The 24,085-nt window shown below is 28.0% G+C and overlaps 2 protein-coding genes across 5 annotated transcripts in view; both read left to right on the top strand.

Annotated features, from left to right (window-relative positions):
- Positions 1–24,085, top strand: part of tai (basic helix-loop-helix family member taiman) — a 360,628-nt gene that overhangs the window by 67,710 nt on the left and 268,833 nt on the right. For all 4 annotated transcript variants that reach the window (XM_073967714.1, XM_073967711.1, XM_073967712.1 and 1 more), the window contains one exon: positions 16,391–16,689. In XM_073967714.1, the coding sequence (XP_073823815.1) occupies positions 16,661–16,689 (29 nt within the window). In that variant the 5' untranslated portion in view covers positions 16,391–16,660. The remainder of the gene's footprint in view (positions 1–16,390; positions 16,690–24,085) is intronic.
- LOC141394003 (uncharacterized) overlaps positions 1–24,085 on the top strand; it is a 698,389-nt gene that overhangs the window by 593,527 nt on the left and 80,777 nt on the right. The gene's annotated exons all lie outside the window — the stretch shown is intronic.

The raw sequence follows: 24,085 nt of genomic DNA, 5'->3' as shown, positions 1-24,085 counted from the left end.
ATCTGGGATTTTTAAAGAGTTTTAAAGCGTGGTTTTCTAAAGAATTTTTAATCGTGCATTTTTTAAAGAATTTTTAATCGTGGATTTTTTAAAGAATTTTTAATCGTGGATTTTTTAAAGAATTTTTAATCGTGGATTTTTTAAAGAATTTTTAATCGTGGGCTTCTAAAGAATTTTTAATCGAGGATTGTTTAATGCATTTTCAATCGAGGATTGTTTAATGCATTTTCAATCGAGAATTTTTTAAAGAATCTTTAATCGTGACTTTTAAAGAATTTTTAATCGTGAATTTTTTAAAAGAAATTTTAATCGTGGATTTTTTAAAGAATTTTTAATCGTGGATTTTTTTGAAAGAATTTTTAATCGTGGATTTTTTTGAAAGAATTAATAATGGTGGATTTTTTAAAGAATTTTTAATCGTGATTTTTTTTTGAAGAATTAATAATGGTGGATTACACTGTGCAACATTTTTAAGGTGATCTTGTGCAAGCAATTCGAACTGAGGATTTTTTGAAAGTACATACCAAAACGACAAGGAACCCTAGTTGGGTTTTGTTGTGTCAGATCCAGCTCGGATTTTATGACCCCATCTAAACATGGTTAAATATTCAGGTTTTAAAGAAATTCGGGGATACATCGCTGAAACCAATGCGAATCTTCTTCTTCTAACCTCTGAAGCAAATTTGTAGATAAGGACAAGAATACAATATTTGGAGAAATAATGAACTCGAAAAACTACATTTATTGCCTCAAATTACCAAATACATGCAAAAATTTTACAATTTTTATACATTTCGCACCGTATCTCCAAAACCGTTAATTTTTTCTGAATATTTTATTTTGGAAAAATATTCTCTGGAATGTAATACACAACTCTTCACAACATGTCATGGTTGTAAAATGCCTCTATGCCGTTGTTTTCGGTTCATTTTTCAACGACGATTTAATAAAAATGTAAACAATGTAGCGAAATCCGAAATGCGAGAATAAACTGTTGGTGTGAACTGTATTTGAAATACGTCTTGTAAAAGATATGATGCAAACTACCGCTGAAACAACATGAAGTAAGCATTTTAGAGTTTCGAATGTTCTAAAGAATTGTTGAGAACTTTATTTGGAAGATTTTTCCAAAAGGTTACTTGGTTCAACTCCCAATAGTTTAGCCGTTACTGACCAGAATATCAGCAATTATGTAAAATTTTCTATATTTTATAGATTTTGATGCCCTAGATGGAGTTTTTCTTACGTAGTTTTTTCAAGAGATAAGTTCTCTTAGTTTAGGGCTACAATATTGCTAAAGACGGCAAAGCCAAATTTCTATTCGTTTCTGAGATAAAGGCCTGATAAATGCAAAAAAGTGTAGATTTAGCCCGGTTTAGATGGGGCCATAAAATCCGAATTGGATCTGACAGGACAAAACCCTACTAGGGTTTTGGTAGTCTAAATATGTACTTTAAAAAAATGCATACTAGAAGTTGTTTGCATTTTCAGTGTTGCATAGTGTTATTAAAGAATTTTTAACCATGAATATATAAAGAAATTGTAATCGTTGATTTTTTAAGAATAAATATTTAAAGAAATTTTAATCGTCTTTTCTTTTAATTTTAACCTTAATTTTTTTTTAAATTTTGATCGTAAATGTTTCTTCTAAAATTTTTAACCGTGATTTTTTTAAATTTTTGATCGTGAATTGTTATTTTATAAATTTTTAATCGTGGATTTTCTTAAATTTTTAATCGTTAATTTTTTATACCCTACGCCACTTTGGTAGGGGTATTATGTCTTTGGGCATTTGTTTGTAACAAGCATAAGGAAACGAAAGGGGCCCGTAGTTCCTTTTGGGGAGTCGATTTATTGCATGTCCGTCCATCCGTTCGCAGTTCGTACAGGTCGCATTTATTGTTCGATTCAGCTGAAAATTGGATAATATTATTTTTATAGCCATAGAAAGAACGAAATCGGTTCAGATTTAGATATAGCTGCCATATATGTACAGTTTCGGCTGATTTCAATTATTTGCTGCACCAAACACGATATACAACTCCGTACCCTTCTTATACGAATTTTCACAAAACTAGACTAATCGCGCACCTACACCTTAATAGGAACCCTCACCCAATTTCAAGATTCTAGATTAAGCCGTTCCTCCTCGTCGTTGATTACCAGTTGGTCACTCAAATTGTACAATTTTAAGTACTTTTTGAACCCTTCTAGTACTAATTTCCAAAAACCCATCCTTATCAGACACCTTATCGTCAATAGGAAACCTCACTCAAAATTGCAGTATCCTAGCTTCCGCCGTTTCGCTTTGGAATTAAGATACGGGTTTGATGCAGTTACGAAAATAGGAGTAAATGAGATACGAGAACATATTTTTTACTGAATAGCGACAACATATTGAGATAATAAGTTGTTGCAGTAATAAAACGCAAAAATTGCAATCGTTTGATATTAAAAACTCAAAATCGCATTTTTCTAAAATACGAGGTTGAGAAAGTAAAGCATCGATATGAAATTTTTGAAAAACAAACAATGAGCGACGTTGTTAAAAAGTTACATAATAGGTCCTATGGGTGTTACCGCAAACTTTTTAATAATTTTTTTATATACCATGTTCGGGACTATACCGTGGTTTTAAAACTTGTCTTTCCCCATGGCTTCCGTTATCGATTAATTATAATGGAACACTTTGTTGGGAAACTCTTACACAAATTACCAAGCAAGTAATATCCTATCCTCCAACCCTCCCATTAGTTTGAAGTATCTAGCACCTATCATTAAGGCACGCATTATCTACAACTATCAATAGATGTAAGGAGAGAGAGAGGGAGACTACATGTTTACATTGCATTGACAACAGCAGTAGCGACAACAACAGCAGTAATAATAATGATAAAGATATAATCAAACATACATACATCAATACATAATAAATATAGATACATACCTAGACATGAATATAAATATGTAACTACACAACAAGTCACTGATAAAGGAAAATACTAAAAAAATAGAAAAATATATAGACACAAAAATTATCTATGGCCCATCTTGAGTAAACGTTACACCCAACGATTCATTACATACATATATTAGAAACATATTAACAACAACTAAAGTTACATTACTAAGAGGTGAAGAGATGTTATGATTTTGTTTTAAAGAAATATTTATTGTTGCTGCTATCAATCTATAGTGACGTTGAAGAGCCACAGAACCTAAGCCAGAGCATTGTATTGATTTTTAATGAACTTTTTAAAGACCAGCTTCAGCTCTATGTGCGTGGATTTTAAAAATTTTTTTTAGTCCAACTTCATCTCTCTATAGACCAGCTTCAGCTTTCTAAGTGTGGATTTTTAAAGAATTTCTTAAAGACCAGCTTCCGATTCAAGGCCTTGTATTTTAAAAGAATTTTTTAAAGAACAACTTCAGCTCTATAAGCTTAGATTTTAAAAAAAATTTTAAAGAAAAGCTTCTTTTCCATAGGGTTTGATTTAAAAAACATTTAAAAACCAACATCTGTTCCATAAGCTTTGATTTTTAAAGAATTTTTAAAGAAAAACTTTATCATTATAAAGACAACTTCAGCTCTATAAGTGTTTATTTTTAAAGAATTTTTTTAAAGCTAGCTTTAGTTCTATTAACGTGTATTTTATAAGAATTTTTTAAAGACCAGCTTACCTCTATTAGCTTGTATTTTTAAAGTTTTTTTACTGTTCATTAGGCGTGGATTTTTAAACAATTTTTTAAAGACCAGCTACTGTTCATTTGGCGTGGATTTTTAAAGAATTTTTTTAAAGACCAGCTACTGTTCATTAGGCGTGGATTTTTAAAGAATTTTTTAAAGACCAGCTACTGTTTATTAGTCGTGGATTTTTAAAGAATTTTTAAAGACCAGCTACTGTTCATTAGGCGTGGATTTTTAAAGAATTTTTAAAGACCAGCTACTGTTCATTAGGCGTGGATTTTTAAAGAATTTTTTAAAGACCAGCTACGGTTCATTAGGCGTGGATTTTTAAAGAATTTTTTAAAGACCAGCTACTGTTCATTAGGCGTGGATTTTTAAAGAATTTTTTAAAAACCAGCTACTGTTCATTAGGCGTGGATTTTTAAAGAATTTTTTAAAGACCAGCTACTGTTCATTAGGCGTGGATTTTTAAAGAATTTTTTAAAGACCAGCTATTGTTCATTAGGCGTGGATTTTTAAAGATTTTTTCAATAGTGGATTTTTAAAGAATTTGTTAAAGACCAGCTACTGTTCATTAGGCATGGATTTTTAAAGAATTTTTTAAAAGCCCAGCTACTGTTCATTAGTCGTGGATTATTAAAGATTTTTTCAATAGTGGATTTTTAAAGAATTTTTTAAAGACCAGCTACTGTTCATTAGGCGTGGATTTTTAAAGATTTTTTCAATAGTGGATTTTTATATTTTATGGACCACCTGCAGGTCTAAAATCATCCGTTTTCTAACACTGCAGCCCAGATTATTCTGAATACTTCAGCGAGGTGCATAAAATCTTATCTTTGTAAGGAGATTTTTCGCAGTTTATACTATAACCAATTCCTCCCCAATGTAGCACCCCTTAACTGTTTTCAATTTAAAAAAAAAAAAAAGATCTGATTTAATGTTTATTCCATAAAGATATTTCTTTTCAATAATAAGCTGTTTATAACTTATCAAACAACAGTCAAAATGCCACATAAAATTTATATCAAATGAGATGTGATATGTGGAGGAGGTGGAGATGGCGAAGGAGATGCATGCCTATGCTACTTATGTATGCGTGTGTGTATGTTTACATGTGGCAAGCAATGAATATTATCTGCTGGATGGTTGACTGTATCTCTGTCAGTCTGACTGACTGACTGACTGACTGACGGTCTTTCTGTCTACATCATATCATAGAAATAAATTGAGTGAAAAATGAAACTCAGTCGTTTTGGCATTCATGCATGAGATAAATAAATCTTCATCATTATGAACGAACAACATCTTTATTGTTGTTGGTGTTTATGTTATGTATGGTGTTGTTGTTGTTGTTGCTGCTGATGATGATATTTTAATATGAAATTGTAAGCATTTTTTATAGCTGTTACTGTGGTTGTTGTTGTTAATATTTTTGCCATCATCACACACAATGGCAAAACATCTAAAACAAGTTACAATGCAATTGCTTGTTTTAAGAGCTACGTACGTATTATTTTTGCTATTTTCAATATCTCTCCAAGACCATGAAAATAAATAGTAGAAAACCCGCATTTGAAGTTGTTTGTTGTTGGTTTTTTCAAATTTGATATTGTTTTTCTTTTTTTATTCGTTTTGTTACGGAACATGATATGGCTAATATTGTAAAGACATGAAATTGCTGGTATTGTTGATTTTCAAGATTGAGCCGAACTGAGCTGGCTGTGATGCTACTCCCTGCCATTGACGAATGCCAACAAATGCTAGTGCGAATGCGCGTGCGCTGCACACCAAAAATTTATTGTAACCGGCCTCCTTCAAGCCAACTTTTTATGCCATTTCAAGCATTTTAGTCAGTCACTAAGTCAAACTTGAAGCAAACTTGAAGTCTGTTTTAGAGAATAACAAAAACAACAAATTATTTGATTTCCATGAACATTGAGACGTTAGTTGTATGGTGGTATGTATGTTTGTATGTATCTAGAGGCAAGAGGGTGGTAATTTTTTCACATCAATTTCAGTAATTTGAGGCATTATTTTGTAGTTTTTTTTTTGGTTCGTCATTCACAAGCTAGCTTTAGTTAGTAAGCAATGTAGCTATGTTAAACTTGTAGCTTGTATCAAGTTGAACATGTTTTTGGTTGATGTTTGGTTGGTTGGTGTGCCTAGATGGCATGACTGGGTTGGCTGATGGATTCCATTAGAAAACACAGTGGGACCAGGTTAGAATGAAAGAATGTAGTTAAATCAGGTATCGTGTGTTTTATTAATTCCACTCTTAAGTCTATAAAAGCAGAATTTTATAGAATTTGTTAAAAATCAGCTTAAGCTCTATAAGCTTGGATTTTAAAATAACTTCCAAAGGCAAGCTTTAGGTCTATTTGCATGGATTTAAAAAACTGCCTTTAGGTCTATAAGAGTGGATTTTTAAACAATTACCAATTCTATAAGCGTGGATTTTTAAACAATTACCAATTCTATAAGCGTGGATTTTTAAATAATTTTGAAAAGACCACATTTAGGTCTATTAGCGCTAATTTTTAAAGAACTTTTTAAGACCAGCTTTAGCTCTATGTGCTTGGATTTTTAAAGAATTTTTTTTTAAAAACCACCTTCACCAACAATTACCAATTCTATAAGCGTGGAATTTAAAAAAAAAACTTTTAAAAGCCAGCTTTAGGTTATATTCGTGAATTTTTAAAGAGTTTTTAAAGACCAGCTTTAGCCCTATAAGCGTGGATTTTAAAGAATTTTTTAAAGACCAGCTTTAGCCCTATAAGCGTGGATTTTTAAAATTTTTTTTAATGAACAACTTTATTTCTGTTCGCAACCTTTAGGTCTATATGCGTGGATTTAAAAAAAAAATTAATGACCAACTTTAGTTCTAAACGCAACCTTTAGCTATATAAGCTTAGATTTTTAAAGAATTTTTAAAGACCAGCTGTAGCTATATAAGCGTGGATTTTTAAAGAATTTTTTAAAGACCAGCTTAAGCTATAAGCGTGGATTTTTAAAGATTTTTCAAAGACCAGCTTAAGCTCTATAAGCGTGGATTTTTAAAGATTTTTTAAAGACCAGCTTTAGCTCTATGAGCGTGGATTTTTAAAGAATTTTTTAAAGACCGGCTTTAGCTCTATGAGCGTGGATTTTTAAAGAATTTTTTAAAGACCAGCTTTAGCTCTATGAGCGTGGATTTTTAAAGAATTTTTTAAAGACCAGCTTTAGCTCTATGAGCGTGGATTTTTAAAGAATTTTTTAGAGACCAGATTTAGCTCTATATTTTTCAAAGACCACCTTTAGGTCTATATTCGTGGAATTTTAAAGACCAGCTTAAGGTCTATATGTATGCGTGGATTTTTAGAGACCAGTTTAAGGTCTATATGTATGCGTGGATTTTTAGAGACAAGCTTAAGCTCCATTAGTGCGGATTTTTAAAGATTTTTTAAAGAGCAGCTTTAGCTCCTCTATAAAGACCAGGTCTATATTCGTGTATAGTTTAAGACCAGCTTTAGCTTTATAAGCGTGAATTTTTAAAGAATTTGTAAATACCAGCTTTAGCTCTATAAGCGTGGATCTTTAAAGATTTTTTAAAGAAAAAAATTTAAGAATTTTTTGAAGCCCAGCTTCAGCTCTATAAGCCTGTATTTTTAAAAAATTTTGTATAGGTCACCTTCTGGTCTATAAGCGTGGATTTAAAAAAATTAAAGAAAAAACAAGTAAAAAAGTATCAGTCGGCTTTGCCGACAGAGATATACCCTCAGCCTGTGCAAATTGAAACACTTTTTTCACAAAAAACGTATGTATTTAGGGGGTTTCAAGAATTTTGGTAGTATGAACCGACAAAAATGTTGATTAGGATTAAAATTCAAAAATTTTGAGGAAAAGGTACTTAAAGGAATGGACCGACATAGACCATGGGGGTGCCATAGGGGGGTTTTACACCCTTCGGGCTGTTTTCTCAAGAAGTATGGACTTGCCGCTGAAACAACTTTTACCATCGTAATTGAGGAAGCGAATGTAAGTTGCTTCAACAAAAATCAAAGTGATTCAATAGCGGGTCTTAAAGTGAACTTATCCAAAATTTTGTGTGGGAGGAACGGGATGGAGTGGACAAATATAGTCAACTTTCAGGCTATTTTTTCAGGAAGTATGGACTTGCCCCTGAGGAAACTTGTACCTTCGTATAGGGGATAGTGAATACATAATGTTACAACAAAAACCAAGGCGATTCGAGAGCAGGTCCTAAACTGAACTTTTCCGAAAATTTGTGTGGGAGGTACTCGAAGGAGTTTACCGATTGAGTCCATATTGGAACCTTATCTAAGTCTGGTAGAAACTTCATAATGTGCAAAGTATGGACCAAATCGGTTACTCCCTTCAGGAGTTATCGTACGCACAAATTTTCCGGACATTTTCGAACTTTTGTGGGGGAGGTACCGGAAGGAGTGGACCGATATAATCCATCTTTGAACTTGAACTAAGTTTGGAAAAAATATTACGAAAGCCAAATTTTGGACTGAATCGGCAGATCCGTTCGAGAGTTATCTTGCGCTCCAACCACTACACACGGTGTCATAGGGTTTTTTGTAACTTTCAGGCTATTTTCTCAGGAAGTATTTACTTGCCCCTAATGAAACTTACAGCGTCGTATAGAGGACAGCGAACTCAACTTGCGTAAACAAAAATCAAAGCGATTCGAGACCAGGTCCGAAACTGAACTTTTCCGAAATTTTGTGTGGGAGGTACCCGAAGGAGTGGAGCGATTGAATCCATATTGGAACCTCATCTAAGTTTGGTAGAAATTACACGATGTTCAAAGTATGGACCAAATCGGTTATTGCCTACAAGAGTTATCGTGCGCACCAGTTTCGCGACAATTTTTGAACATTTGTGGGGGAGGTACCTGAAGGAGTGGACCTATATGGCCCATATTTGAACTTAAATCGAATCTGGACAAAATATTTTGATACCCAAAATTTGAACCGCATCGATTGATCCGTTCGAGAGTTATCGTGCGCACCAGCCAGCCAGACAGATCTACTCAAAATTGTCTGAAACGGATATCGTACAAACATACTTGGGGTCCAAAACCATTATTTCGATGAGGCACATTTTGGTCGTATCAAAGTGTAAATACCCTCTTTAGCCTAAAGGCTGAGGGTATAAATATTAAAGAAATTTTTGAAGCCCAGCTTTAGCTCTATAATCGCGGATTTTTAAAGAATTTTTAAACACCACTTTTAGGTCTGTTAGCGTAGATTTTTAAAGATTTTTTTAATGTCCAGCTTTAGCTCTATAAGCGCGGATTATTAAAGAATTTTTTAATGACCAGCTTAGCTCTATAAGCGCGGATTTTTAAATAACTTTCAAATGCCAGCTTTAGTTCTATATGTGTGGATTTTTAAAGAATTTTTAATGACCAGCTTTAGCACTATAAGCGTGGATTTTTAAAGATTTTTTAAACACCACCTTTAGGTGTATAAGCGTGGATTTTTGAAGAATTTTTAATGATGGATTTTTTAACAATTTTTTAAACACCACCTTTAGGTCTATAAGCGAGGATTTTTAAAGACCACCTTTAGGTCTATAAGCGAGGATTTTTAAAGAATTTTTTAAAGACCACCTTTAGGTCTATAGCGCGGATTTTTAAAGAATTTTTTAAAGACCAACTTCAGCTTTATTAGCGTGGATTTTAAAGAATTTTTTAAATACCACCTTTAGGTCTATAAGCGCGGATTTAAAAAAAATTAAATTATTTTAAAGAAAAAATTTTAAGGATTTTTGTGATGCCCAGCTTCAGCTCTATAAGCATGGACTTTTAACGAATTTTTTATAGGTCATCTTCAGGTCTACCATCGTGGTTTTTTAAAGAATTTTTATATTTCATTTTCGGGTCTACAATCGTGGATTTTGGAGATTTTTTACACGTCATCTTCAGGTCTATAATCGTGAATTTTTAGAGGTTTTTTATAGGTCATCTTCAGGTCTAAAATCGTGAATTTAAAAAAAAAAATTTCATTGGTTATTTTCAAGTCTAAAATCTCAAATTTTTAAAGAATTTTTTAAAGGCCACCTTTTTTTTAAAGATTACAACTAAAAGTTGCCACTGTAAAAAATTAGAAATCAAATGATTAGTGCTCAGGCATTTCAATTAGTTTTGAAAAATCATAGTAATTTTGTTTAGCTAAAAATCAACAGACGACACGAACACACAGAAACACATACCCGTACACTCTCAGAGACATGTGGGCTGGCTGTTCGGTAGTTAAATTAAATTGTTTGTGTCTAGGATGGGAAGCTATTTTATTTGACATGGTGGATGAATTAGATTTTGTTGTTGTTTTTGGAAACAAAATCAATTGTCGTTGTCTGTCAAATTAATTAGAGGGAGGATCAGTTGATATCACAAATAGGTTTCCTGTTACCTATTAGTTAACAGTAGGATTTATGAGAGGAAAGAGAAGGCACCGAATGAAAAGGCCTATTGGCCTTCCATTGTTGTTTTATAGGAAGACGAAATGGTCTTTTATAAGAAGATCTTTTGGTATTCTATAAGGGGAACTTTTGATCGTTTATTATATTGGTAATCAATACGAAGGCCTAATAGTCTTCTCATAAGGTCCATATTCCATAGAAAACACCCAAAATAACCTTTTCACTGAGTGTACACAAAAGTACAATATAAACCCTCATCTTTCTCCCACCACGAGGTCTATGGTGATAACATTCTCCATCGCCCTTTCCAACCTGTTACTATGTTCAAATGTTTTTGTGACCCAGTCGTGATAATGAAAGTAATTTTCTCAACTCATTTGAATATGAACATATTTTTCATATCCAAATAATTTGTATGAGAAAAACAACAGCAGCAACAACCCCTCCCTCTAACGCCTTTCAATAGCAGAGAATCAACAACAGCAGGGTGAAAAACGAATTTATAGAAAAACTGAAAAACAACAACGATCCATACAGGGCACACACTCAGGCGGTTAGTTACTCAGTTAACAGTGTTGTTAAGTTGTCGTCATTTCCGAGTAGATATTTTCCCTGATATTCAAATCAGTGATATGTTGTTGTTTTTCTTGTTGTTTGGCGTCGTTATTTTCATTTTATTCATTCATGATTTGAAATCAAAATTCTAGTGTTGTTGCTGCTGTTGCTATTCATTTAAATTTTCATTTCAACCATTTGCCAGAGAACATGCCACGCGTACAGGAAATTATGTTACATGTAACAACAACAACAAAAAAATAATAACAATAATAATGATGCATATTCTACTTATACTGACGACACACATTCATATTGGTCATAATTGTGTGTAGCTGATACGCATATATGTGCATATATTAATACAGTCAAACAGGGCTATAAGGAATTAAGATCACTATGAACAACTTGCCGTTGAGAGAAGTCTTCCTAGTCCCTTCTGGGATGTTTGTAGGAGCATATGTATGTATGCTTATAAAAATATATGTATATTAAGTACTGAATCATAAGTTCGCTTTCGAGTTTATTATAAGCGTGTTCTCCTGTAGTTTAGTTATGTGTATCTATTTACATATACATATATGTATGTTTATATGGGCGTATATTTAAAATATATTTACATCAATATTAAAAAGAAAATAGCAACAAGCGATAGCATGCATGCAATTACAATAAATGCAACAACAATAATGGCAACAAAACTTCAGTTTGTCATTTTTTGTACTTTTTATTCGACGTATATACATACGCATATGCATGCAGGTCGCTCTATGGATATAGAGTTATAATTGTGGATTTTTAAAACCAACCAAAAAGGCCCAAAAACGTGGATTTTCTTTAAAGAATTTTAAAATTAATAAAAACTTCCACAAAGCGTAGATTTTTTAAAGAATTTTAAAATTAATCAAAAATTCCACAAAACGTTGATTTTTTAAAAAATTTTAAAATCAATCACAAATTCCACAAAACGTGGATTTTTTAAAGACTTTTAAAATCAATCACAATTTCCACAAAACGTGGATTTTTAAAGAATTTTAAAATTAATAAAAAATTCTACAAAACGTGGATTTTTTAATGAATTTTAAAATTAATAAAAAATTCCACAAAACGTGGATTTTTTAAAGAATTTTAAAATTAATAAAAAATTCCACAAAACGTGGATTTTTTAAAGAATTTTAAAATTAATAAAAAATTCCACAAAACGTGGATTTTTTAAAGAATTTTAAAATTAATAAAAAATTCCACAAAACGTGGATTTTTTAAAGAATTTTAAAATTAATAAAAAATTCCACAAAACGTGGATTTTTTAAAGAATTTTAAAATTAATAAAAAATTCCACAAAACGTGGATTTTTTAAAGAATTTTAAAATTAATAAAAAATTCCACAAAACGTGGATTTTTTAAAGAATTTTAAAATTAATAAAAAATTCCACAAAACGTGGATTTTTTAAAGAATTTTAAAATTAATAAAAAATTCCACAAAACGTGGATTTTTTAAAGAATTTTAAAATTAATAAAACGTGGTTTTTTTAAAGAATTTTAAAATTAATAAAACGTGGTTTTTTTAAAGAATTTTAAAATTAATAAAACGTGGTTTTTTTAAAGAATTTTAAAATTAATAAAACGTGGTTTTTTTAAAGAATTTTAAAATTAATAAAACGTGGATTTTTTAAAGAATTTTAAAATTAATAAAAAATTCCACAAAACGTGGATTTTTTAAAGAATTTTAAAATTAATAAAAAATTCCACAAAACGTGGATTTTTTAAAGAATTTTAAAATTAATAAAAAATTCCACAAAACGTGGATTTTTTAAAGAATTTTAAAATTAATAAAAAATTCCACAAAACGTGGATTTTTTAAAGAATTTTAAAATTAATAAAAAATTCCACAAAACGTGGATTTTTTAAAGAATTTTAAAATTAATAAAACGTGGTTTTTTTAAAGAATTTTAAAATTAATAAAACGTGGTTTTTTTAAAGAATTTTAAAATTAATAAAACGTGGTTTTTTTAAAGAATTTTAAAATTTATAAAAAATTCCACAAAACGTGGATTTTCTTAAGAATTTTAAAATAATAAAACGTGGATTTTTTAAAAAATTTTAAAATTAATAAAACGTGGATTTTTTAAAGAATTTTAAAATTAATAAAACGTGGATTTTTTAAAGAATTTTAAAATTAATAAAACGTGTATTTTTTAAAGAATTTTAAAATTAATAAAACGTGGATTTTTTAAAGAATTTTAAAATTAATAAAACGTGGATTTTTTAAAGAATTTTAAAATTAATAAAACGTGGATTTTTTAAAGAATTTTAAAATTAATAAAACGTGGATTTTTTAAAGAATTTTAAAATTAATAAAACGTGAATTTTTTAAAGAATTTTAAAATTAATAAAACGTGGATTTTTTAAAGAATTTTAAAATTAATAAAACGTGGATTTTTTAAAGAATTTTAAAATTAATAAAACGTGGATTTTTTAAAGAATTTTAAAATTAATAAAACGTGGATTTTTTAAAGAATTTTAAAATTAATAAAACGTGGATTTTTTAAAGAATTTTAAAATTAATAAAACGTGGATTTTTTAAAGAATTTTAAAATTAATAAAACGTGGATTTTTTAAAGAATTTTAAAATTAATAAAACGTGGATTTTTTAAAGAATTTTAAAATTAATAAAACGTGGATTTTTTAAAGAATTTTAAAATTAATAAAACGTGGATTTTTTAAAGAATTTTAAAATTAATAAAACGTGGTTTTTTAAAGAATTTTAAAATTAATAAAACGTGGATTTTTTAAAGAATTTTAAAATTAATAAAACGTGGATTTTTTAAAGAATTTTAAAATTAATAAAACGTGGATTTTTTAAAGAATTTTAAAATTAATAAAACGTGGATTTTTTAAAGAATTTTAAAATTAATAAAACGTGGATTTTTTAAAGAATTTTAAAATTAATAAAACGTGGATTTTTTAAAGAATTTTAAAATTTATAAAAAATTCCACAAAACGTGGATTTTTTTAAGAATTTTTAAAATTAATAAAACGTCGATTTTTTAAAGAATTTTAAAATTAATAAAACGTCGATTTTTTAAAGAATTTTAAAATTAATAAAACGTCGATTTTTTAAAGAATTTTAAAATTAATAAAACGTGGATTTTTTAAAGAATTTTAAAATTTATAAAAAATTCCACAAAACGTGGATTTTTTTTAAGAATTTTTAAAATTAATAAAACGTCGATTTTTTAAAGAATTTTAAAATTAATAAAACGTGGATTTTTTAAAGAATTTTAAAATTAATAAAACGTCGATTTTTTAAAGAATTTTAAAATTAATAAAAAATTCCACAAAAAGTGGATTTTTTAAAGAATGTTAAAATTAATAAAAAATTCCACAAAACGTGGATTTTTTAAAGAATTTTAAAATTAATAAAAAATACCACAAAACGTGGATTTTTTAAAGAATTTTAAAATTAATAAAAAATTCCACAAAACGTGGATTTTTTAAAGAATTTTAAAATTAATAAAAAATTTTAAAATTAATAAAAAATTCCACAAAACGTGGATTTTTTAAAGAATTTTAAAATTAATAAAGAATTCCACAAAACGTGGATTTTTAAAGAATTTTAAAATTAATAAAAAAATTTAAAATTAATAAAAAATTCCACAAAATTGGATTTTTTAAAGAATTTTAAAATTAATAAAAAAATTTAAAATTAATAAAAAATTCCACAAAATTGGATTTTTTAAAGAATTTTAAAATTAATAAAGAATTCCACAAAACGTGGATTTTTTAAAGAATTTTAAAATTAATAAAAAATTCCACAAAACGTGGATTTTTTAAAGATTTTTAAAATTAATAAAAAATTGTACAAAAAGTGGATTTTTTAAAGAATTTTAAAATTAATAAAAAATTGCACAAAAAGTGGATTTTTTAAAGAATTTTGAAATCAATCAAAAATTCCACAATACGTGGATTTTTTAAAGAATTTTAAAATCAATCAAAAATTCCACAAAACGTGGATTTTTTAAAGAATTTTAAAATCAATCAAAAATTCCACAAAACATGGATTTTTTAAAGAATTTTAAAATCAAACAAAAATTCCACAAGACGTGGATTTTTTAAAGAATTTTAAAATCAATCAAAGAGGCCACAAAACGTGGATTTTTTAAACAATTTTAAAATCCATCAAACAAACCACAAAACGTGGATTTTTGAAAGAATTTTAAAATCCATCAAAGAAACCACTAAACGTGGATTTTTAAAGAATTTTAAAATCCATCAAAGAAACCAAAAAACGTGGATTTTTTAAAAAATTTTAAAATCCATCAAAGAAACCACAAAACGTGGATTTTTTAAAGAATTTTAAAATCCATCAAAGAAACCACAAAACGTGGGTTTTTTAAAGAATTTTAAAATCCATCAAAGAAACCACAAAACGTGGGTTTTTTAAAAAATTTTAAAATTAATCAAAGAATCCCTGCCTCAAGGTGTCTATGAAGACTTCCTGCTTTCAGCTCGCCTATGAAACCTTCCTTAAGCTCATCCAAAAAGAATCCCTTCTTCCTCGTCCATTAAAACATTTTAATAAGATTTCCATGTTTTTCATCTATTTTTAGAAATAAAAATTATTTTGCTGAAATTTGGTTCTCTAGCGTTTTGTCTATTAACAACATTCTCCTAAAGTGGCGAGCCAACACTTGTAAAATTTCTCATAGCCCAAAAACAACAGCAAAAACACCAAAAACAAGTGAATTACTTTGATATTTACACAACTCTTAAAAAGTAAGTGTGTGTGTTTGTGAGACAAGAACATATTTTTTGGTTGTTACTGGAAAGACATAAAAAGCGTTGATTTGTTTTTGCCGTTTTTGCTTTATTTGCGCCCACTTTTGGTTTTAGTTTCGTAGACTTCGTCGCCGTTGTTGTTTACGCAGCAGTATAAAATGAATATTGTGGGCTTGAATGAGCAAAGCAACAGCAGTAAGTTGCAATGACGACATTTGGTGTTTTTGTGGAGCCTAGATACAGTGGGCCGGAGGGAATAATGGGGTTACAAATTAAGGGGTATAAGGGAGCTAAATAATGATAAATCCATTTTATTCATCAGCAAGCTAGACCTCCATTTGATGTGCAATAGTTGCATTTTTGTCAAGAGAAAACTGTGGTCGAGGACTTTGAAATAATCTGAAGGGAAGGATGCTTATCACCATGGAATATTTCTATCATGACCTTCTTCATAATATTTTTTTTCCATTGGCTAATTTTCCAGATTACATTTCTACGGTGCCCAACAAAACCGTTAGTCTTTTCTTTCTTATTTGACAAAACAACCGCATTTTTCTTCTTGTACTTGTCTCTTGGCAACTTTCTCGTGAACAGTACTAGGGTCTTCTTCAGATGTATGAAGTACACTGAAAACCAAAAACATCTACTCAATGCTTTGTAAATGTCTACGTCAATGGAGCGATAACAACATCTTTCTTACATCTCGGTTTCTCTACTAAGAAACTTTAAGTGTTTCTTGTAACTTGAGATCTTAAGTGTGTTGTTGTAAAAGTGCGAAAAAAGCAGCAATAACAACAACAAAAGAAGTAGAAAAAAACATGCAAAACTTAGTAGTAATATTAGATTTCCATAGATATATACATACATATAATAAAGAACAACAACAATTCTCTGATTATTTTATCTAATTTATTTATTTTTTCTATTTCTTTGCAGTTAAAACAAATGTTGGAATTATAAAAACAAATATTATTCTGGAAAAATAATCAACAAAATTAACGCGTTATTTTCTCGTTCGTTAATTTATTTCGGTTCGTTCGTGATTTTATTAACCATATCTTCTTCGTTTGAAGTCGGTAATCCTGGAATTATTCGGAAAAGTGAAATTAGTGACAACGGAATATTTGAATCTATCTCCAGCAGTGACCGGCAAAGGACACTAGGGCTTATCTAACGCTGCTGCTAACAGATGAGCCCCAACAACACATGTCAATTGTTGCAGCCGAAAATGCAGGGTAAGTTGATGAAGGAATTAAAATAATAAAACAATACAAAACAAAAAAAATCCACGTTTTGTGGCATTCTTTATTAATTTTAAAATTCTTTAAAAAATCCACGTTTTGTGGCATTTTTTATTAATTTTAAAATTCTTTAAAAAGCCACGTTTTGTGGCATTTTTATTAATTTTAAAATTCTTTAAAAAAATCCACGTTTTGTGGCATTTTTTATTAATTTTAAAATTCTTTAAAAAATCCACGTTTTGTGGCATTTTTTATTAATTTTAAAATTCTTTAAAAAGCCACGTTTTGTGGCATTTTTAATAATTTTAAAATTCATTAAAAATCCACGTTTTGTGGAATTTTGGATTGATTTTAAAACTCTTTAAAAAATCCACGTTTTGTGGCAATTTTTTTTTTTAATTTTAAATTTTTTCAAAATATCCAATATTTTAAAATTTTTTTTTATATTTAAAACTTTTTAAAGCATCCACATTTTGTGGCATTTTTTATTAATTTTAAAATTCTTTAAAAAATCCACGTTTTGTGGCATTTTTTATTAATTTTAAAATTCTTTAAAAAATCCACGTTTTGTGGCATTTTTTATTAATTTTAAAATTCTTTAAAAAATCCACGATTTGTGGCATTTTTTACTAATTTTAAAATTCTTGAAAAAATCCACGTTTTGTGGCATTTTTTATTAATTTTAAAATTCTTTAAAAAATCCACGTTTTGTGGCATTTTTTATTAATTTTAAAATTCTTTAAAAAATCCACGTTTTGTGGCATTTTTTATTAATTGTTGTGTATTTATTTCAGCTAAAGTCCATACTTTGTTGCTTCAAAATTTGAAGAAACAAAATGTTTAACAGTGGGTATTGAAATTGATTACTACGAGCGGAGGCAGAGAATACTATAGTTTCGGAAGCAGCCAAACTTCCTCATCAGTTCTCTTAACCGCTGACTCTGTATCAATAAACAGGTCAATAAGAGTGACCAGAAAATTAAACAGAACGAGAAATTTTCTGTATCCTCCTAAATCTGTTTACCGCACAATTGAGTCAGAATAATCAAAATCATATACCCACTACTGTTTTTATGCTGTCTTTGCATCGCAAAGAAGACAAGCATAAGTAGTGTTGTTTGCAGTAAGCAGAGATCACAACAAAATGTTGTTTTTGCTTTATGCGTAGTCAACAAGTAAGGCCGTGCTGATTGCCTGTTATTGTTGTTGGCTTTGTATTGTTGGACTGCAAAATAATACTTGTTGTGTATTTATTTCAGCTAAAGTCCATACTTTGTTGCTTCAAAATTTGAAGAAACAAAATGTTTAACAGTGGGTATTGAAATTGATTACTACGAGCGGAGGCAGAGAATACTATAGTTTCGGAAGCAGCCAAACTTCCTCATCAGTTCTCTTAACCGCTGACTCTGTATCAATAAACAGGTCAATAAGAGTGACCAGAAAATTAAACAGAACGAGAAATTTTCTGTATCCTCCTAAATCTGTTTACCGCACAATTGAGTCAGAATAATCAAAATCAAGTATTATTTTGCAGTCCAACAATACAAAGCCAACAACAATAACAGGCAATCAGCACGGCCTTACTTGTTGACTACGCATAAAGCAAAAACAACATTTTGTTGTGATCTCTGCTTACTGCAAACAACACTACTTATGCTTGTCTTCTTTGCGATGCAAAGACAGCATAAAAACAGTAGTGGGTATATGATTTTGATTATTCTGACTCAATTGTGCGGTAAACAGATTTAGGAGGATACAGAAAATTTCTCGTTCTGTTTAATTTTCTGGTCACTCTTATTGACCTGTTTATTGATACAGAGTCAGCGGTTAAGAGAACTGATGAGGAAGTTTGGCTGCTTCCGAAACTATAGTATTCTCTGCCTCCGCTCGTAGTAATCAATTTCAATACCCACTGTTAAACATTTTGTTTCTTCAAATTTTGAAGCAACAAAGTATGGACTTTAGCTGAAATAAATACACAACAAGTATTATTTTGCAGTCCAACAATACAAAGCCAACAATTTTTTATTAATTTTAAAATTCTTTAAAAAATCCACGTTTTGTGGAATTTTTTTATTAATTTTAAAATTCTTTAAAAAATCCACGTTTTGTGGAATTTTTTTATTAATTTTAAAATTCTTTAAAAAATCCACGTTTTGTGGAATTTTTTTATTAATTTTAAAATTCTTTAAAAAATCCACGTTTTGTGGAATTTTTTTATTAATTTTAAAATTCTTTAAAAAATCCACGTTTTGTGGAATTTTTTTATTAATTTTAAAATTCTTTAAAAAATCCACGTTTTGTGGAATTTTTTTATTAATTTTAAAATTCTTTAAAAAATCCACGTTTTGTGGAATTTTTTTATTAATTTTAAAATTCTTTAAAAAATCCACGTTTTGTGGCATTTTTTATTAATTTTAAAATTCTTTAAAAAATCCACGTTTTGTGGAATTTTTTTATTAATTTTAAAATTCTTTAAAAAATCCACGTTTTGTGGCATTTTTTATTAATTTTAAAATTCTTTAAAAAATCCACGTTTTGTGGAATTTTTTTATTAATTTTAAAATTCTTTAAAAAATCCACGTTTTGTGGCATTTTTTATTAATTTTAAAATTCTTTAAAAAATCCACGTTTTGTGTCATTTTTTATTAATTTTAAAATTCTTTAAAAAATCCACGTTTTGTGGCATTTTTTATTAATTTTAAAATTCTTTAAAAATCCACGTTTTGTGGCATTTTTTATTAATTTTAAAATTCTTTAAAAAATCCACGTTTTGTGGCATTTTTTATTAATTTTAAAATTCTTTAAAAAATCCACGTTTTGTGGCATTTTTTATTAATTTTAAAATTCTTTAAAAAATCCACGTTTTGTGGCATTTTTTATTAATTTTAAAATTCTTTAAAAAATCCACGTTTTGTGGCATTTTTTATTAATTTTAAAATTCTTTAAAAAATCCACGTTTTGTGGCATTTTTTATTAATTTTAAAATTATTTAAGAAATCCACGTTTTGTGGCATTTTTTATTAATTTTAAAATTCTTTAAAAATCCACGTTTTGTGGCATTTTTTATTAATTTTAAAATTCTTTAAAAAATCCACGTTTTGTGGCATTTTTTAATAATTTTAAAATTCTTTAAAAAATCCACGTTTTGTGGCATTTTTTATTAATTTTAAAATTCTTTAAAAAATCCACGTTTTGTGGCATTTTTTATTAATTTTAAAATTCTTTAAAAAATCCACGTTTTGTGGCATTTTTTATTAATTTTAAAATTCTTTAAAAAATCCACGTTTTGTGGCATTTTTTATTAATTTTAAAATTCTTTAAAAAATCCACGTTTTGTGGCATTTTTTATTAATTTTAAAATTATTTAAGAAATCCACGTTTTGTGGCATTTTTTATTAATTTTAAAATTCTTTAAAAAATCCACGTTTTGTGGCATTTTTTATTAATTTTAAAATTCTTTAAAAAATCCACGTTTTGTGGCATTTTTTATTAATTTTAAAATTCTTTAAAAAATCCACGTTTTGTGGAATTTTTTTATTAATTTTAAAATTCTTTAAAAAATCCACGTTTTGTGGCATTTTTTATTAATTTTAAAATTCTTTAAAAAATCCACGTTTTGTGGAATTTTTTTATTAATTTTAAAATTCTTTAAAAAATCCACGTTTTGTGGCATTTTTTATTAATTTTAAAATTCTTTAAAAAATCCACGTTTTGTGTCATTTTTTATTAATTTTAAAATTCTTTAAAAAATCCACGTTTTGTGGCATTTTTTATTAATTTTAAAATTCTTTAAAAATCCACGTTTTGTGGCATTTTTTATTAATTTTAAAATTCTTTAAAAAATCCACGTTTTGTGGCATTTTTTATTAATTTTAAAATTCTTTAAAAAATCCACGTTTTGTGGCATTTTTTATTAATTTTAAAATTCTTTAAAAAATCCACGTTTTGTGGCATTTTTTATTAATTTTAAAATTCTTTAAAAAATCCACGTTTTGTGGCATTTTTTATTAATTTTAAAATTCTTTAAAAAATCCACGTTTTGTGGCATTTTTTATTAATTTTAAAATTATTTAAGAAATCCACGTTTTGTGGCATTTTTTATTAATTTTAAAATTCTTTAAAAATCCACGTTTTGTGGCATTTTTTATTAATTTTAAAATTCTTTAAAAAATCCACGTTTTGTGGCATTTTTTAATAATTTTAAAATTCTTTAAAAAATCCACGTTTTGTGGCATTTTTTATTAATTTTAAAATTCTTTAAAAAATCCACGTTTTGTGGCATTTTTTATTAATTTTAAAATTCTTTAAAAAATCCACGTTTTGTGGCATTTTTTATTAATTTTAAAATTCTTTAAAAAATCCACGTTTTGTGGCATTTTTTATTAATTTTAAAATTCTTTAAAAAATCCACGTTTTGTGGCATTTTTTATTAATTTTAAAATTATTTAAGAAATCCACGTTTTGTGGCATTTTTTATTAATTTTAAAATTCTTTAAAAATCCACGTTTTGTGGCATTTTTTATTAATTTTAAAATTCTTTAAAAAATCCACGTTTTGTGGCATTTTTTAATAATTTTAAAATTCTTTAAAAAATCCACGTTTTGTGGCATTTTTTATTAATTTTAAAATTCTTTAAAAAATCCACGTTTTGTGGCATTTTTTATTAATTTTAAAATTCTTTAAAAAATCCACGTTTTGTGGCATTTTTTATTAATTTTAAAATTCTTTAAAAAATCCACGTTTTGTGGCATTTCTTATTAATTTTAAAATTCTTTAAAAATCGACGTTTTGTTGCATTTTTTATTAATTTTAAAATTCTTTAAAAAATCCACGTTTTGTGGCATTTCTTATTAATTTTAAAATTCTTTAAAAAATCCACGTTTTGTGGCATTTTTTATTAATTTTAAAATTCTTTAAAAAATCCACGTTTTGTGGCATTTTTTATTAATTTTAAAATTCTTTAAAAAATCCACGTTTTGTGGCATTTTTTATTAATTTTAAATTTCTTTAAAAAATCCACGTTTTGTGGCATTTTTTATTAATTTTAAATTTCTTTAAAAAATCCACGTTTTGTGCCATTTTTTATTAATTTTAAAATTCTTTAAAAAATCAACGTTTTGTGGCATTTTTTATTAATTTTAAAATTCTTTAAAAAATCCACGTTTTGCGGCATTTTTTATTAATTTTAAAATTCTTTAAAAAATCCACGTTTTGTGGCATTTTTTATTAATTTTAAAATTTTTTAAAAAAATCCACGTTTTTTGGCATTTTTTTTATTAATTTTAAAATTCTTTAAAAAATCCACGTTTTGTGGCATTTTTCATTAATTTTAAAATTCTTTAAAAAATCCACGTTTTGTGGCATTTTTTATTAATTTTAAAATTCTTTAAAAAAAAATCCACGTTTTTTGGCATTTTTTATTAATTTTAAAATTCTTTAAAAAAATCCACGTTTTTTGGCATTTTTTATTAATTTTAAAGTTTTTTAAAAAATCCACGTTTTGTGGCATTTTTTATTAATTTTAAAATTCTTAAAAAATTCGCTTCTTGTGGGATCTTTGATTATTTAAAAATTACTTAAAAAATTCATGTTTTGTGTCCTTTTTGATTGATTTTACAAGTCCTTAAAAAATCCACGTTTTGTGGCCTCCTTGGATGTTTTAACATTTCTCGCTATATAAGATTGCCAGAATCTTTTCTCCACCTGTTGCCTGCCACTTTGTTATCTGTAATTTTTTACATTTCTCATTAAAACTAATTAAGTTCATGGTTCTTCCTCAATTTGCGTCGTTTGTTTGTGACTTTCCGAAAACACCAAAAATTTCTCCTCCCAAAAATGTTAAGTATGTCAAGTTTATATATGAAATGAAATCATTAAAATTTGCCAGCTCATTAGTAGTGTATTTGTTTTTTGGCCACAAAAAAAAAAACAAAAACAAACAAACAGCATCTACTTATAACTTTTTTTTTTTTGTAGGCCAAAATAATTTGAAGAAAAATATAAAGAAACAAATATTTTGTTATTATAACTTGCTCTCTAATGATTCAGTTTTTCGTTTCATGAGTGATCTGAACTTCAGTCTCTGCAATACCTCATCATCCGCACGTAAATATTTCTATATTACACTTAGAGACATATTCAGTCAGTCATTCATTCGTATCTTATTGGGTATTACAATCGAAATAATGATGAGGATGAAAAAAAAAGTTTCATTTTTTTTTTCGCTGCTGAACTTACTTTGCTAGCTTTGTCTCGCTTTGATACGCTGAAAGAAAAAGTAAAATACAAAAAAAAAACGCTGACAAACGGCCTACTTTCACTTTCTATTTTATCATCAAAAACAAACCACGTTTGTTTCATAGCGTTGCACGTTTGCTGTTGTTATGGGACCGACCAACCAACCAACTAACAAGCAACCACTTTGAGAAAAAGCGTAACTAAAACTAATCGAAAAGAAAATTGGCGAATAACTATCTAACTAACTAGCAAGCTAGCTTGTGGAGGGAGGGAGGGAGGTAGGGAGAATGGAAATGTAATGAGAGAAATAATGAACGAAAAAAACGAAAGTATTTTTTCTTAACGCTAAGCCAAGTTTGCCGCAATTAAACAATTAACAATTGTTAAGTTGTCTCCCCATTCATTCATAGTTTGGTTTTTTTTTCGAGCTTAACAGAAAACTGAAAATTCATAACAGTTATTTGTCGTACAACAAAATAAAATTGAATTTTTTTTGTTTCATTCAATCTACATTTAATACCAATTTCACATATTTCTTTTTTAATTGTTTGCTTTCTGTCATTGCTTTTGCCACCGTTTATTGATACAGTTGGCAGGCAGTTTGGATCTGTCATATTTACCTAAGGAGGCATATGTTCAAGCAATTTCGATACCAAATATCAATTTCTTGGATAAACAGTGGAAATAAAATTTCATTTTACAAAATTTGTATTTGAGTTGTTTTATTTTAATTCGGCCTACTCTCTCTCTCGCTCATCTTGTGATTGGCTGTTTGTTTTTGGTAAAGTAGGTCAAGCCACTTTATGGAAGTAGGCCATTGTGGGGGAAGATAATTCAAAACCGTAAAGAAACAATCATCTATTAAATCTTTAAACTGTTGGGCATAAGATTTATGATCATCTTGATGAGTTCCATCATAAGGAACTGCCCTCAAGAAGATTCTATACTGGAATATGGGAAATATCTAAAATATCTTGATCAACGTTTTGTGGCCTTTCTGATTGCTTTAAAAATCTTTAAAAAATCCACGTTTTGTGGGATCTTTAAAAAATCAACAAATTGTGGGATCTTTTGTTGATTTAAAAATCCTTAACAAATCCACGGTTTGTGGGATCTTTGGTTGATTTTAAAAATCTTTAAAAATCCACGT

Source organism: Musca autumnalis, unplaced genomic scaffold (genome assembly GCF_047663935.1).
Source record: "Musca autumnalis isolate F117 unplaced genomic scaffold, ASM4766393v1 scaffold_2, whole genome shotgun sequence".
In the NCBI taxonomy this organism is placed as follows: Eukaryota; Metazoa; Arthropoda; class Insecta; order Diptera; family Muscidae; genus Musca; species Musca autumnalis.
This window is presented reverse-complemented; position numbering and strand designations above follow the sequence as displayed.